This window comes from Antedon mediterranea, chromosome 5, assembly GCF_964355755.1.
Source record: "Antedon mediterranea chromosome 5, ecAntMedi1.1, whole genome shotgun sequence".
Lineage (NCBI taxonomy): Eukaryota > Metazoa > Echinodermata > Crinoidea > Comatulida > Antedonidae > Antedon > Antedon mediterranea.
In genome coordinates this window covers 29,175,324-29,189,249 of record NC_092674.1, presented here as the reverse complement: position 1 = coordinate 29,189,249, position 13,926 = coordinate 29,175,324, and the positions used below count along the sequence as shown (strand labels likewise).

Below are 13,926 nucleotides of genomic sequence, written 5' to 3'. Positions count from 1 at the left end.
ACATAAAGTTTGTCTATACAATATTGAAAAATGATATTGCTAATATGTAAGCAGTGTAGTACACAAATATTGTTTCTTGTTTGAACCAGGGAAAAGTGAAATTATTTATTTATTTATATTGTAATTTCACTTTTCCCTGGTTGAACACATACCCATCCGGAAGTATTTATACCTCCGGACCATGGTTAAACTAAGTCGGAGACCGAACGACATAAATGTGCAATCGCGCGTTCTGTTATCTTAAGTTGTTACGAACCTCGTCCCCCGCATGAGTCTGGTTTTCAAGCTTATTTACATACTATTCGTTTAACCTGCGCTGTTGCTTCTGTGTAGTCGGTTGTAGTACTATCAACAACAAGGTGCTTGATATACCATCTAATTCAGCATTAAACGGCATCTTCTTTAGGTAAGTGTGTATTGTAGAAATATTAACTGTAGATATATATAGGCCTAACTATCACCTTTTTATAGTCGTTGAACTGCATTTTAATCGGACAAACGATTCCACAACCATGGGCTGGCGGCAAGAAAGCCATGTCTGGTAGTTTTTAGTTTCAATTCAATTCAATTCAATTTCTTTTATTTCAGAAATATTTCATCCATATCAAAAAGAAGAAAAAAACAAATTCACAAACTCTAAGCTTAAAATGTGAATAAATTAGTAAAAGTTATCTCGTTTTAATTTTGTTTTGTTTTATTGCATGTTTTAAGTAAATAACTATGACTCAACCCAGCGGCGAACGTCAGTCTTGGAAAGGCAGGCTTGACTTCTTTCTTTCTGCCGTCGGATATACCATTGGGCTAGGAAATGTTTGGCGATTTCCGTACCTTTGCTACATCAATGGAGGTGGTATGTAATGTTAAAATGTTTTCTTTATGTAGACCTCTACAAAAAAAATTCCCAGACCCCAGCAAACTAGTTTATTTTGAAGGTGCACTGCTTAACTTCTAAACACTTACCATGCCAGTTTGCCGATGTGTATCAACCTAGTCCACACTCTTAGCAAACTTGTTGAAAACTTTTCTTATAAAATTTGGAGTTTGCTCAAGTTACGATGGGTCTAAACTTTATGTTATAAAGACTTTTAAAACAGGTGATTGACAATTATAAAAATAATTGTATTTTATTTTAACAGGCGCTTTTCTAATTCCGTACCTTACCATGTTGCTTTTCTGTGGTTTGCCTTTGCTTCAACTAGAATTTGCTTTTGGACAATTTGCCAGTTTAGGACCTATAACGGCGTGGAAGAAAATAAGCCCCCTATTCAAAGGTATGCTAATTGTTAATAAAACTGTTAATGTTTGTTACAAATATGGATTCCAGAAGATGGAAAACATCGAGACATTCTAAACCAGGACTAAACCACTTTATCTCTTTTTGGAAATAGATGGTGTACCGCGCAAACCTAACTTCACTACTGTAGTGTAGACTTCTGAAAGCTAATCTTTTCTTGAAACCTTGCTAGATTCTTACCAGTATAATCATTTTTAATCGTAGGAGTTGGATATGCGATTGTGTTCCCCTGTTTTCTGTCTTCTCTCTACTACAATCTTGTTGTTGCTTGGACCGTCTACTACATGTATGCGTCGTTGTCAAAGGAGCTTCCATGGATCGGGTGTGATAACGAATGGAATACAGAACTGTGTGTATCATTTGGAGAAGTGTCGCATGCTAATGTCACCAACCAGACAGCTATGACCTCATTTACGACATTGGCGCCAAAAGTGTTCAGACCAAGCGAAGAATACTTCACGTATATATTCATAAATATATATTTTAATTTTTTTTTCGTATTTAACATTAAATAAAATTACTAATATTTAAACTTGATGCCATAGACCACCTAGAGTATCATGCAATTTAGTTGACCAATCACAACTGACAATTCGAATGATCCATCGCGTTGTGATTGGTCAAATTGCTTGCTGTTTGGTTACTTTCAAATGTGAACCAATTTTAAAGAGTATATGGTTCTACATTGCTTGTCTGCATTTCTTGCAGTGTGCCTTCTAATAAAAGTATACAAATACATACTTATTGCACAATATTGTTCAATTAAGCTAAATTTGAAAATAAACATTTCAGACGTAAAGTGTTAGGCGCAACTGGTGGTCTGCACGAGATGGGTAGTGTTCGTCCTGGGCTCCTTTTATGTTACTTCATCTCTTGGGCTGTTATCTACATATGTATATCAAGAGGAATACATTCATCAGGAAAGGTAAATGAAATTAAACTTTAAACGTCATGTAGTTTATTGTTAATGTTATGTCTTTTAAAATTCTGTTTTCTTTTAAAGGTTGTATACTTTACTGCAACGTTTCCATTTGTTGTGTTGTTTGTCCTCTTCATCCGCGGAGTTACACTTCCTGGAGCTCTAGATGGAATCTTTTATTTCATCAAACCTGATTTTGAAAAACTTCTTAACTTATCGGTAAGAACAGTAATGTATATATAGTTATACAACCATCTAGTCGAACACTAAAATTTTGCTATTTGATTTTTAACAACAAAACGTCAATTCGTCTAACAACTTGTAAGAAAATATCTTTCGCCTTCAGGTCTTTCATGTGTGTTATTCTTCTATGTTCCTTGTCTTCATTATCCTTAATGTCATGCTCCTAATCTGTTTATAATATTGTTTTTCTATCATGTTTACAGGTATGGCGCGCCGCTGCAAATCAAGTTTTCTATTCTTACGGTGTTGCCTGGGGTGGAATGCTAACATTAGCAAGTTACAACGACTTTAATACAGACGTACTAAGGTATAATAATAAAATAATCATTCTATTTTCTTTTTAACAATATAATTGTAGGCCTACTATACTTATAATTTGTATTCATTTTGTTTTAAAGGAGTGGTATCAAGGTTGTTGTTACTGGTTGTATTACAAGTTTTTTTGCGGGTTTTGTAATTTTTTCTATTCTTGGATTTATGGCTCATGATGCCGGCATGGAAGTAAGCGACGTGGTAGAATCTGGTAAGACACCATTTTACTGACGGAGATACAATTTTACTAACGCATTCTCGAAATGAATTCCACAGATTCTAAAAATGGCATTCATTATTTGGTAGAAATCATTGTCAACATATGTACAAAGAAGAAAAAGAAAAATACTCAGTAAATGGAGTAAAGAAGGTAGTAGGCAGATGAAACGTTATTTTCAAAATCACAGACGTGCTTCTTAATAGCCGATTTTTCCAGCATCAAAAGGAAAGTTCTGTTATAAAGTGTCACATATCTATCACATGAGACGCCTTTGTAACATACGATAACACATAGCGATACATTCCAGTAGTTGTGGTATTATTACATAATTTACCTATAGGCCTATGATACAATATTTTTCAAATGGAAAAATAGCGTTAACATTGTTGAGCACTGTTGATATGATATATTAAAATATTTATCTTATTTTGTCTAGGACCCGGACTAGCGTTCATTGCTTACCCCGAGGCTGTCGCAATGATGCCACTTCCTCAACTCTGGTCATTTCTATTTTTCTTTATGCTTTTTATTTTAGGTCTCGACACACAGGTAAGATAACGCAGTATTATCAATTCAATTGAACTTAGTCACTTAAAAATAACATTTAATACGATACATCTCTGTCTGTGGGCGATAGTATTTAAAACATATACCGGTATCGTACTATTGTAATGGTTGAAATTAAAATTAGGTCTGTTCTTAGTTTGTAGGAATCGAATCCATAATCACAGCAGTCGTGGACGAGGCTGGGTTGACGAAATACAAACACACAATCACATTTATATATTGTATACTCGCATTTCTTCTTGGAATTCCATTTGTTATGGAGGTAATCTTTATTTATTATTACTTTTTAAAATAATAGGAATGTGACCAATGAGTACACAGGAAGAGAGTGTACCGAGTATTGTTGATGTTTTGGAATATAGTTAATTAACACCACTAGTCGCTAATCATGCTTGTACTCACCTGGACCCAACGCAAGGATGACGTCGCTACATAGCAAGTTATTTGACCAATCACGACGCGATGGACTACCCAAACTGTCGCTTGTGATTGGTCAACTCACTTGCGTTATGCCTACTGCGTCGAAGTGAGAGCCAAGCACTAGGAAGCAACGCAAGTACGGCACAAAATCGTGTTGACCGATGACAAGCGACAGCTTGAATAATCAATCGCATGTGATTGGTCAAATTACTTGTGTTGCATCCTAGTGGGTAATGAGTAGGCTTTTATCGCGACTCAGTCTTTCAAAAACATGTATACATTCATCTCATCCCCTTTTTTTTTACCAGGGCGGCGTATATCTAATGACTCTGCTTGATTGGTATTCGTCCGGCGTCACTCCACTATTTATCGGTGTTTTTGAATCTTATGTAATCTGCTGGGTTTACGGTAAGTAACCACTTAAAAAGCGTGGTCCCCAACTAGCGACGCAACACAAGGACGTAACGCAACGCAAGTGAATTGACCAATCACAAGCGATGGCTTATTCGAACTCTCGCTTTTGTGATTGCTAACTGTCTAGGCCTATGTCGTTTACGTCCTTGCGTTACGTTCTAGTGGGAACCAAGCTTAATCTCGGTTTCATAGGACGCAACGCAATGACGTAAGCGCCACGAAAGCGAGAGTTCGAATAATCCATTGCCTTGTGATTGGTCAAACTACTTGTGTCACGCTTACGTTCTTGTGAGTTGACCAATCACAAGCGAAAAGGTAGAAACTTCGCTGAAGTGAAAAATTCGTCACAGGTAGGGATTGGGAAGATGTAAACATGGAATACGCATGCGTATAAGTTGAAAACCGACATTAACTGCACTTCCTTATTTGTATGTTTTTAGGAATCGATCGTTTTGTAAAAGATATTGAGTCTATGGTTGGTTACATGCCGTGGAGACCACTACAATTCTGCTGGAAATTCATAACTCCTAATATAACTTTGGTATTTATCGATTATTTTTAAATATTTTCACAAATTATTTCGTATTATTTTAGATTACAAATTAAAAAACGCAAATGCAATGATTTTCTTCCGTTTTAATTGGAATGAGGAAAAGAATGAAAAAAAAATGTGTGACATATATAATTTCATTCATTTCGTTGATAAAATAATGTTGAAATAAGACGTCATGAACTTAAAAAAGTTTTAATCTTCGATATTACGAACATGGGTTTGTTCCTCGAGCTATTTTTTAGTTTAAACTTAGGTACATAGGCCTACAGTTAAAAGTTAACGGCCTAATAATAATCCATTCTATATTATTCAAATTCATTCTTTCCAGTTGATATTAGTTCTGAGCTTTGTATTCTACTCGCCTGCGGTTTATGGCGACTATAAGTTTCCACTTTGGTCTGAAGTGTTTGGATGGTTTACAGGCATTGCGCCTGTATTTGTCATTCTAGCATTCTGCGTGTACGTTACATCGGAACAGAGAGGGACTAATGTTTGGGAGGTAGGCCTATGATATATTTATTTATTTCATCAATCGTATAGCAAGCAAGAACAGAGTCACTCTTTCCTGGTGAAGAGTCACTCTTACCTGGTGTAGCGTCACTCTTCCATGGTGTAGCGTCACTCTTCCATGGTGAAGCGTCACTCTTTCCTGGTGAGGCGTCACTCTTTCCCGGTGAAGCGTCATTCTTTTCCGGTGAAGCCTCATTCTTTTCTGGTGAAGCGTCATTCTTTTCTGGTAAAGCGTCACTCTTGTCTGTTAAAGCGTCACTCTTCCCTGATGATGAAGCGTTACTCTTCCCTTGTAAAGCAAATATAATATGGTATCAATGTCACTCTTGAGCTAAAACAATAGGTAATTATGGGTTTCTTTCTTTTATTTTTCAGCGTATTGTAATGGCGTCCAGACCTGCAGATGACTGGGGTCCAGCGAAAGATGGAGACCGTGTGTTTGCCGGTTATTCACCCCTAGATTCTCTATTTATACAAGATGTTTCAATAATCAATAGAAAAGAATATATAGCTGTATTCGAGGATACAAAACTTTAATAATTATGTATCAATAATTATACAAATATTGGATATTAATATAGGCCTAGTATTATCGGGCACCAACATGTTCTATAGAACGTTGTAAAATCAAAAATATATTTAGTGTATTTTAGAATATGTATCCTTTCCATGTATAGTAGGCTTAATACTATAAGTAAAATCTATATATAAACTTTATTTCATTATTATATGCATAAGAAATTGAGTAAAATAAATGGATTACGGCTCATACAAATGTTTTACGTCATAGATCGAATGTTTTCCCCATATGGTCATCTAAATCCTGGTTCCTGCAGCTGCGTATTGGAAAGGGTGTGTCGTTAGTGAAGAGAGAGAGAGACCTGTTCCCAGATAGCTTTGCGCAAAACTATACTCTTTAAAAAAAGGCAATCTAATCTTGCTGAAAACAACGTCTCATCTCGAATCTTACCTACACAATAATATTTATGCATTTGTCAATACGCCACTCTTGGCTGTAGTGCTGGTGACTATTAATGAAGAGAACACTAGATTATTCAATATTTAGGAAAACTCTCTGAAATAATTATTTAAACTGTTTAGACGTATATATTTATACTATATACGGTACCCATAATATACGTTGTTTCTTTTCATTTGAAAACGCGTTTATTAGTTGACATTTACGTATTTGACGTTTACGTTTTACTTTGACGTCACAATATTAAAGTCCATGTGACATAAGTAACCAATGGGGCTACGGAAAAGCCCAACCAGCTGAATCGTCGGTTCTTTATCAGATATTCATTCACTCACTGATTTTTTAAATAACAACATACGTTTAGCATACGGTGAGTTTCCTTCGTATTATTTAGAATAGGATTATGCTTTACCACGTATTTGTACAATGTGCAATATACAACGATAGCCTAAAGACATAAAATAAAATAAAATAAAAATAAATAATAAATCACTTAAGATAATATTAAGGGTTTTCAAAATGCACAATGGTTAACAATCACGATGACATAAAATAGGCCTAAATAGATAGGGACGTCATGGAAAAACCGATTCTATGACGTTACCAGGTGATTGAATACCGATCCTTTTAACGTACAGTATGACGTGATTTTTATAATTTGTTATCACATGCATAAAACCAAATTATTTTTTAGGCCAATCTAGAAAACATGGCAAAAGATGCCGAACGGCAATCCTGGACGGGGAGGTTTGACTTTTTCTTATCAGCTCTTGGTTTTTTCATTGGCCTAGGAAATGTGTGGAGATTTCCTTACCTCTGTTACATCAATGGAGGAGGTGAGTGGTATTATTTTCTTCAAAAATACTATAATCGGAAAAAAATAAATAGATAGTTATTGTTTTTCTGTTGTTTCATTTCTCACATTCTTAGACCGATCATAACTTGTATCTTTAGGAGCTTTCCTGATCCCCTACATCACCGTGGTGATTTTTGCTGGCTTGCCATTGGTCCAGATGGAACTTTCTCTCGGACAGTTCACAAGTCTTGGAATTATATCTGCCTGGAAGATAAGCCCGCTTTTTAAAGGTAAATTTTGTTCTGAAAACGCATCGTTTAATCAAGTATAATCTGCAGGAAAAAAATAATTAAAATTGGCCAAGGTGCGTCTTGTGTGTGTATTAGTAGTGGATGGGAAAACGGGGCGTTATCCACAAATACACAGTCGTGAGGTTGTTAGAAGACGATCAAACTTTAATATGCCCCTTATTTGCTTTTTGTTTCATCTACTTTTCTTATAATTATTATCCTTGGCAACTTTTGCAATCTCTTGCAGGAATTGGTTATGCGGTAACCCTTATTTGCTTTCTTTGTTCCATCTACTATATTCTTATAATAACCTGGACAATCTACTACATGTACTGGTCAATGTCAAAAACCCTGCCCTGGATTGGATGTGAAAATGAGTGGAATACGAACCTCTGCAGACGATCTGGAAGCAGCCTCAACATCTCCAATGTGACGTCACATCTGACTACGCCAATGACGACGACATTGACGACAAAAGTTATCAGTCCAAGTGAAGAATTTTTCGAGTATGCATTTGAAAAATTATGTAGTAAATTCAAATAAGATTTTAGGACTCCGGAAATATAGGCTACAAAACTACAGTACTTTACTTATCTTTGTATACTTGCCGGATCTGTCTGTGTTTGCTAGGAACATTGTCATTTTTGTTTTCAGAAACAAGGTTTTGAGGATAAGTGATGGACTCCACGAAATTGGTAGCTTAAATTTAGAACTGCTACTGTGCCTGGCTATTGCGTGGGTTCTTGTTTATCTTTGCATTATACGTGGTGTTAATTCATCTGGAAAAGTAAGTATACGTCGAGGAGGCGAATGATATTTATTTTATAAGGTAGGGCCTGCATTAAAAAATCGATATTCAAGAATTTGCAACATCGCAAGATGTTATAATTTGAATAAAAATTGTGTTTTTATTTTTAAAGGTTGTCTATTTTACTGCAACGTTTCCATTTGTCTTGCTGACCGTTCTCTTTGTGCGTGGTGTCACTCTTCCTGGTGCTATCGATGGAATCATGTACTTTATCAAACCAAACTTTTCAAAAGTTCTTGATTTAACGGTAAGTAGTCAATACACCATCTAACTAATACTAGTTATCTACAAAATGTACAAAACTTTCTTATTCATGTTGTTAAACTCCCTGCTCACTATTTTTCAGGTATGGCGCGCCGCTGCTAATCAAGTGTTCTATTCGTTTGCTGCGGCATGGGGTGGAATGCTAACACTAGCCAGCTACAACGACTTCAACAAAGATTTTATGAAGTCAGTACCTTTTATTTACAATGTTAACTTTGAATGAATTATCCGTTAATGGTTATAATGAATAAATCGGCGATGAAATATCCGAGTTGTCACAAGTGGAAAAGTTAGTACTGATTACATGGTTTTTCTTGTTCAGGACTGGAGTATGTATTGTAGCCTGCGGGTGCTTCACGAGTCTCTTTTCAGGGTTTGTAATATTTTCTGTTCTTGGTTTTATGGCACAAGACGCGGGAGTGGAGGTCGGCGAAGTTGTGTCGTCTGGTAAGTCATGTTTTCACATAAAGCTACCTGGCAAATGTAAAATAAACAATATCATTTTACAATTAATACCCTTGCTATTGATATACCCTATATTTTGGATAAAATGGTTTATTTTTTTCCGTTTGTGTTTTTTCTTTGTATGAGACAAGCACCATTATTTTCACTTGTTTTGGGATGAAATAAAGTTATCTTATATCTAACGTAATTACCGATATTGTTTTTTAGGACCTGGTCTAGCTTTTATCGTCTATCCGGAAGCTATTGCGTTAATGCCGTTTCCACAAGTTTGGGCTTTTCTATTTTTCTTTATGCTGTTTATTCTCGGTCTTGATAGTCAGGTAAAGCTTGGTTCCCACTCAAACGTAACGCAAGGACGTAAACGCAACGCAAGCGTTTTAACCAATAATAGACAGCTAGCAATCACAAGCGAATAAGCCATCGCTTGTGATTGGTCAATTCACTTACGTTGCGTTACGTCCTTGCGTTGCGTCGCTAGTGGGAACCACGTTTTAGCCGTAACATTACCTCAAACTGACACCAACTTTTACCTAATTAAACTATTAAAAAAGACACTGTCTGCAGCAATTTTAGACAGAAACAATATAATCGATACAAAGGGTATTTCTTTTGTTTGGCGGTAAAAAATATATATATTATTTACTTTCAGTTTGTGACTTTTGAGACTTTTATCACGGCGATAGTTGACGAAGTGGATTATCACTATCCAGGTTTCATCAAACACAAAAACAAATTCACCTTTTTATCTTGTTTAACGGGGTTCATTCTAGGAATACCGTTTGTCACTGATGTAAATATAAAGGCTATATTATACTATTGCAACTCTATTTTATTCTAGTAGATCATCAATCGTAGGCTGTTTAATTTAGTTTATTTAATGTGATTGCCGCAGTATGAATGTGATACACCACTTATATCACAATTGGACAGTAAAATGAATTAAAGAAGATAAACTGTTATGCATTTGTTTTCACTGCCATTTGCTATCTATTTTTGTATATGTTTGTATGTTAAATAAATGAATAAGGAAAATCATTTTTTGTGTTGATACATTCTAGGGTGGAGTGTACCTAATGACCCTGTTTGACTGGTACTCAGCCGGTGTTACACCTATGTTTCTTGGTGTCTTCGAATGCTATGTTATCGGTTATGTTTATGGTAAGAGTTTTAAACATTACATGTTATGTTATTGCTGCTGTTAGTAACCACGTATTAAATATTCTACTGCAGTTACTGCAGTGTACACGCTTGTTTAACTCGTATCATACACATTGTTTTTGCTGTACCTCTATCTGACAATAATGTATAATTTAAAAAAAATAAAATCATAAAATATTGCAGTTAAAACATAAAAACTGAAATATTTGACATGCTAGTTTTTTTGTTTCAAGAGACACAAACAAAAAACACCGGAATCAGATCATCTCAGGATCTCCATCTAGTTATGGAACCTGGATGATTCAAATAATAAATTCTGTCATTGCAGTTTTCCTAGATGACATTCTCTGTAACGATGAACAGACAGATTTTCTTAGAACAAAAGGAGAAATGATTGTATTGATCACCGTTTTGACTAATGTTGTCCCTTTTCTAGGCATAAACAATTTCTCAAAGGATGTTGCTTCTATGGTTGGACACAAACCATCATTATTCTTACGGATATGTTGGAAGGTCATTACACCAACTTTTACAATGGTAATCTATTTCTCCTCGATTATTTTGAGTATTCTAATTTAGTCAGTATGTAGCCTACACAAATTTTTTTGTTTTTCTTTTATCTTTTACCCCTTTTCCCCGTAATTTTCTTTCTTTGTATCCTCTAATGTTATTTAGATTTTTAACACATATATCATACTATCAGCATTACTACACAAATGTTGATGCATTCGAAAACGTTTTAACTTTCGACGACTGTGAACCTAAAAACTGGTTAGAGGAGATGCGTAGATCGTGAGCCCTAGATCATCGCAATTCGAAAGCTTCCTAACGACTAATTTCTTCGAAACCGTAATGCAGCAGAATGCAGAGTGTATGTCCTAGTATAAAAACTAACCTGAGAAAAAATGTAGATTCAGAGTGGAATTAGTGAATTAAAACAATGCAATTCTTTCTTTTTCTGTCTCTTTCCAGTTTATCCTGATAATGAGTTTTGTGTTCTACGCGCCTGCCGTTTATGGTGACTATACATTCCCTCTATGGGCCGAGGTTTTGGGATGGTTTTTGGCTTTTGTGTCGGTAGCTCTCATACCCATTGTTGGTCTAATCATTGCTTCAAAGCAAAAGGGAAACAGTTTGTGTGAGGTAAGTTTTTTTGTTTTTTTTTATATTTGCATATAATACATCTTGCACAAGTACCGGTATTTTTTCCACCAAGCAACGCAATGACGTAAGCGTAAGTAAGTGAGTTGACCAATCATAAGCAACGGTGATGGATAACGTCATAATTGGTCAAATCACTTGCGACAGGATACTACTAAGATCGAAAAAAGGGGAATAGGCCTAATCTTGCACCTTAATTCTTACTGTAAATCTCTATCTCTAATATTCTTTAATTTTGATTTTGTCAGCGTATCCTGATGGCTTCGAGACCTGCTTATGATTGGGGACCGGCGAAGGATGAAGATCGCATACGGGCTGGCTATCGTCCATTTGATTCCAAGTACTTTACCGAGCTTACATCTACTATTAAAGATCTCCGCTATTTAAACAAAAAAACGGACAATTCAGTGGTTTAAGGGTATCAAACGTAGGCCTAAATAATCTGTAATAATATTAAATAATAATAATAAAAATAATATTATTATTATTGGTTACAAATAAAAGGGTCGAAAAATGGCCAAAATATCCACTTTTTAAAAATTGTTTAATTATGCGATAATATTGCCATATATGCGCATATATTGTGTTATAAACATATTATAGAGCCATAGTAACTAGTTATGGCAAAAAATAAAGGGGTCGAAATTTTTGGCATTTTTCGAAAATTTCCCTGTACTATAGTACAGGGAAATTTTCAAAAATGGCCGATTTTCGACCCTTTTATTTTTTGACATAAATGGTTACTATAGCATAATAAACATGCGCAGAGTCGAATAATCGGTTCTGCGCATGTCAATTGTGCTATAGTAACCACTTTTGACATAAATGGTTACTATAGCATAATAAACATGCGCAGAGTCGAATAATGGGTTCTGCGCATGTCAATTGTGCTATAGTAACCACTTTGACATAAATGGTTACTTAGCATAATAAACATGCGCAGAGTCGAATAACTGGTTCTGCGCATGTCAATTGTGCTATAGTAACCACTTTTGACATAAATGGTTACTATAGCATAATAAACATGCGCAGAGTCGAATAATGGGTTCTGCGCATGTCAATTGTGCTATAGTAACCACTTTGACATAAATGGTTACTTAGCATAATAAACATGCGCAGAGTCGAATAACTGGTTCTGCGCATGTCAATTGTGCTATAGTAACCACTTTGACATAAATGGTTACTATAGCATAATAAACATGCGCAGAGTTGAATAACTGGTTCTGCGCATGTCAATTGTGCTATAGTAACCAGTTTAATCGAAAAATAAAAAGGTCGAAAATTGGCCATTTTTTTGAAAAAATCATCCCTGTACTTTAGTACAGGGAAATTTTTAAAAATGGCCGATTTTCGACCCTTTTATTTTTTGACATAAATGGTTACTATAGCATAATAAACATGCGCAGAGTCGAATAATGGGTTCTGCGCATGTCAATTGTGCTATAATAACCACTTTTGACATAAATGGTTACTATAGCATAATAAACATGCGCAGAGTCAAATAACTGGTTCTGCGCATGTCAATTGTGCTATAGTAACCACTTTGACATAAATGGTTACTATAGCATAATAAACATGCGCAGAGTCGAATAATGGGTTCTGCGCATGTCAATTGTGCTATAGTAACCAGTTTTATCGAAAAATAAAAAGGTTGAAAATTGGCAATTTTGTTGAAAAAATTCCTGTACTATAGTACAGGGAAATTTTCAAAAATGGCCGATTTTCGACCCTTTTATTTTTTGACATAAATGATTACTATAGCATAATAAACATGCGCAGAGTCGAATAATGGGTTCTGCGCATGTCAATTGTGCTATAGTAACCAGTTTTATCGAAAAATAAAAAGGTCGAAAATTGGCCATTTTTTTGAAAAAATCATCCCTGTACTATAGTACAGGGAAATTTTAAAAAATGGCCGATTTTCGACCCTTTTATTTTTTGACATAAATGGTTACTATAGCATAATAAACATGCGCAGAGTCGAATAATGGGTTCTGCGCATGTCAATTGTGCTATAATAACCACTTTTGACATAAATGGTTACTATAGCATAATAAACATGCGCAGAGTCAAATAACTGGTTCTGCGCATGTCAATTGTGCTATAGTAACCACTTTGACATAAATGGTTACTATAGCATAATAAACATGCGCAGAGTCGAATAATGGGTTCTGCGCATGTCAATTGTGCTATAGTAACCAGTTTTATCGAAAAATAAAAAGGTCGAAAATTGGCCATTTTTTTGAAAAAATCATCCCTGTACTATAGTACAGGGAAATTTTTAAAAATGGCCGATTTTCGACCCTTTATTTTTTGACATAAATGGTTACTATAGCATAATAAACATGCGCAGAGTCGAATGCGCATGTCAATTGTGCTATAATAACCACTTTTGACATAAATGGTTACTATAGCATAATAAACATGCGCAGAGTCGAATAATGGGTTCTGCGCATGTCAATTGTGCTATAGTAACCACTTTTGACATAAATGGTTACTATAGCATAATAAACATGCGCAGAGTCGAATAATGCGTTCTGCACATGTCAATTG

General features: G+C 35.3%; 1 protein-coding gene across 1 annotated transcript; it reads left to right on the top strand.

Moving 5' to 3' along the window:
- Positions 1–111: 111 nt before the first annotated feature.
- Positions 112–11,885, top strand: LOC140049905 (uncharacterized). The gene is made up of 27 exons (XM_072094859.1): positions 112–406; positions 712–850; positions 1,137–1,271; positions 1,499–1,754; positions 2,087–2,219; positions 2,298–2,432; positions 2,660–2,763; positions 2,855–2,979; positions 3,425–3,537; positions 3,692–3,817; positions 4,284–4,383; positions 4,830–4,930; positions 5,271–5,441; positions 5,828–5,980; positions 7,126–7,267; positions 7,386–7,517; positions 7,765–8,023; positions 8,172–8,304; positions 8,438–8,572; positions 8,672–8,797; positions 8,862–9,036; positions 9,262–9,374; positions 9,704–9,844; positions 10,113–10,212; positions 10,649–10,749; positions 11,185–11,355; positions 11,622–11,885. Exons 2-27 carry the CDS (start codon positions 721–723, stop codon positions 11,787–11,789), a joined length of 3,678 nt encoding a protein of 1,225 aa, XP_071950960.1. The 5' UTR covers positions 112–406; positions 712–720; the 3' UTR covers positions 11,790–11,885.
- The last annotated feature ends 2,041 nt before the right edge of the window (positions 11,886–13,926 follow it).

Excerpts from the sequence above, each read along its gene's own strand:
- LOC140049905 (XM_072094859.1), top strand. The coding sequence starts at position 721 with ATGACTCAACCCAGCGGCGAACGTCAGTCTTGGAAAGGCAGGCTTGAC. Across the intron at positions 2,220-2,297 it reads GAATACATTCATCAGGAAAG|GTTGTATACTTTACTGCAAC; the intron begins GTAAATGAAATT and ends TTTCTTTTAAAG. Across the intron at positions 2,433-2,659 it reads AAAAACTTCTTAACTTATCG|GTATGGCGCGCCGCTGCAAA; the intron begins GTAAGAACAGTA and ends TCATGTTTACAG.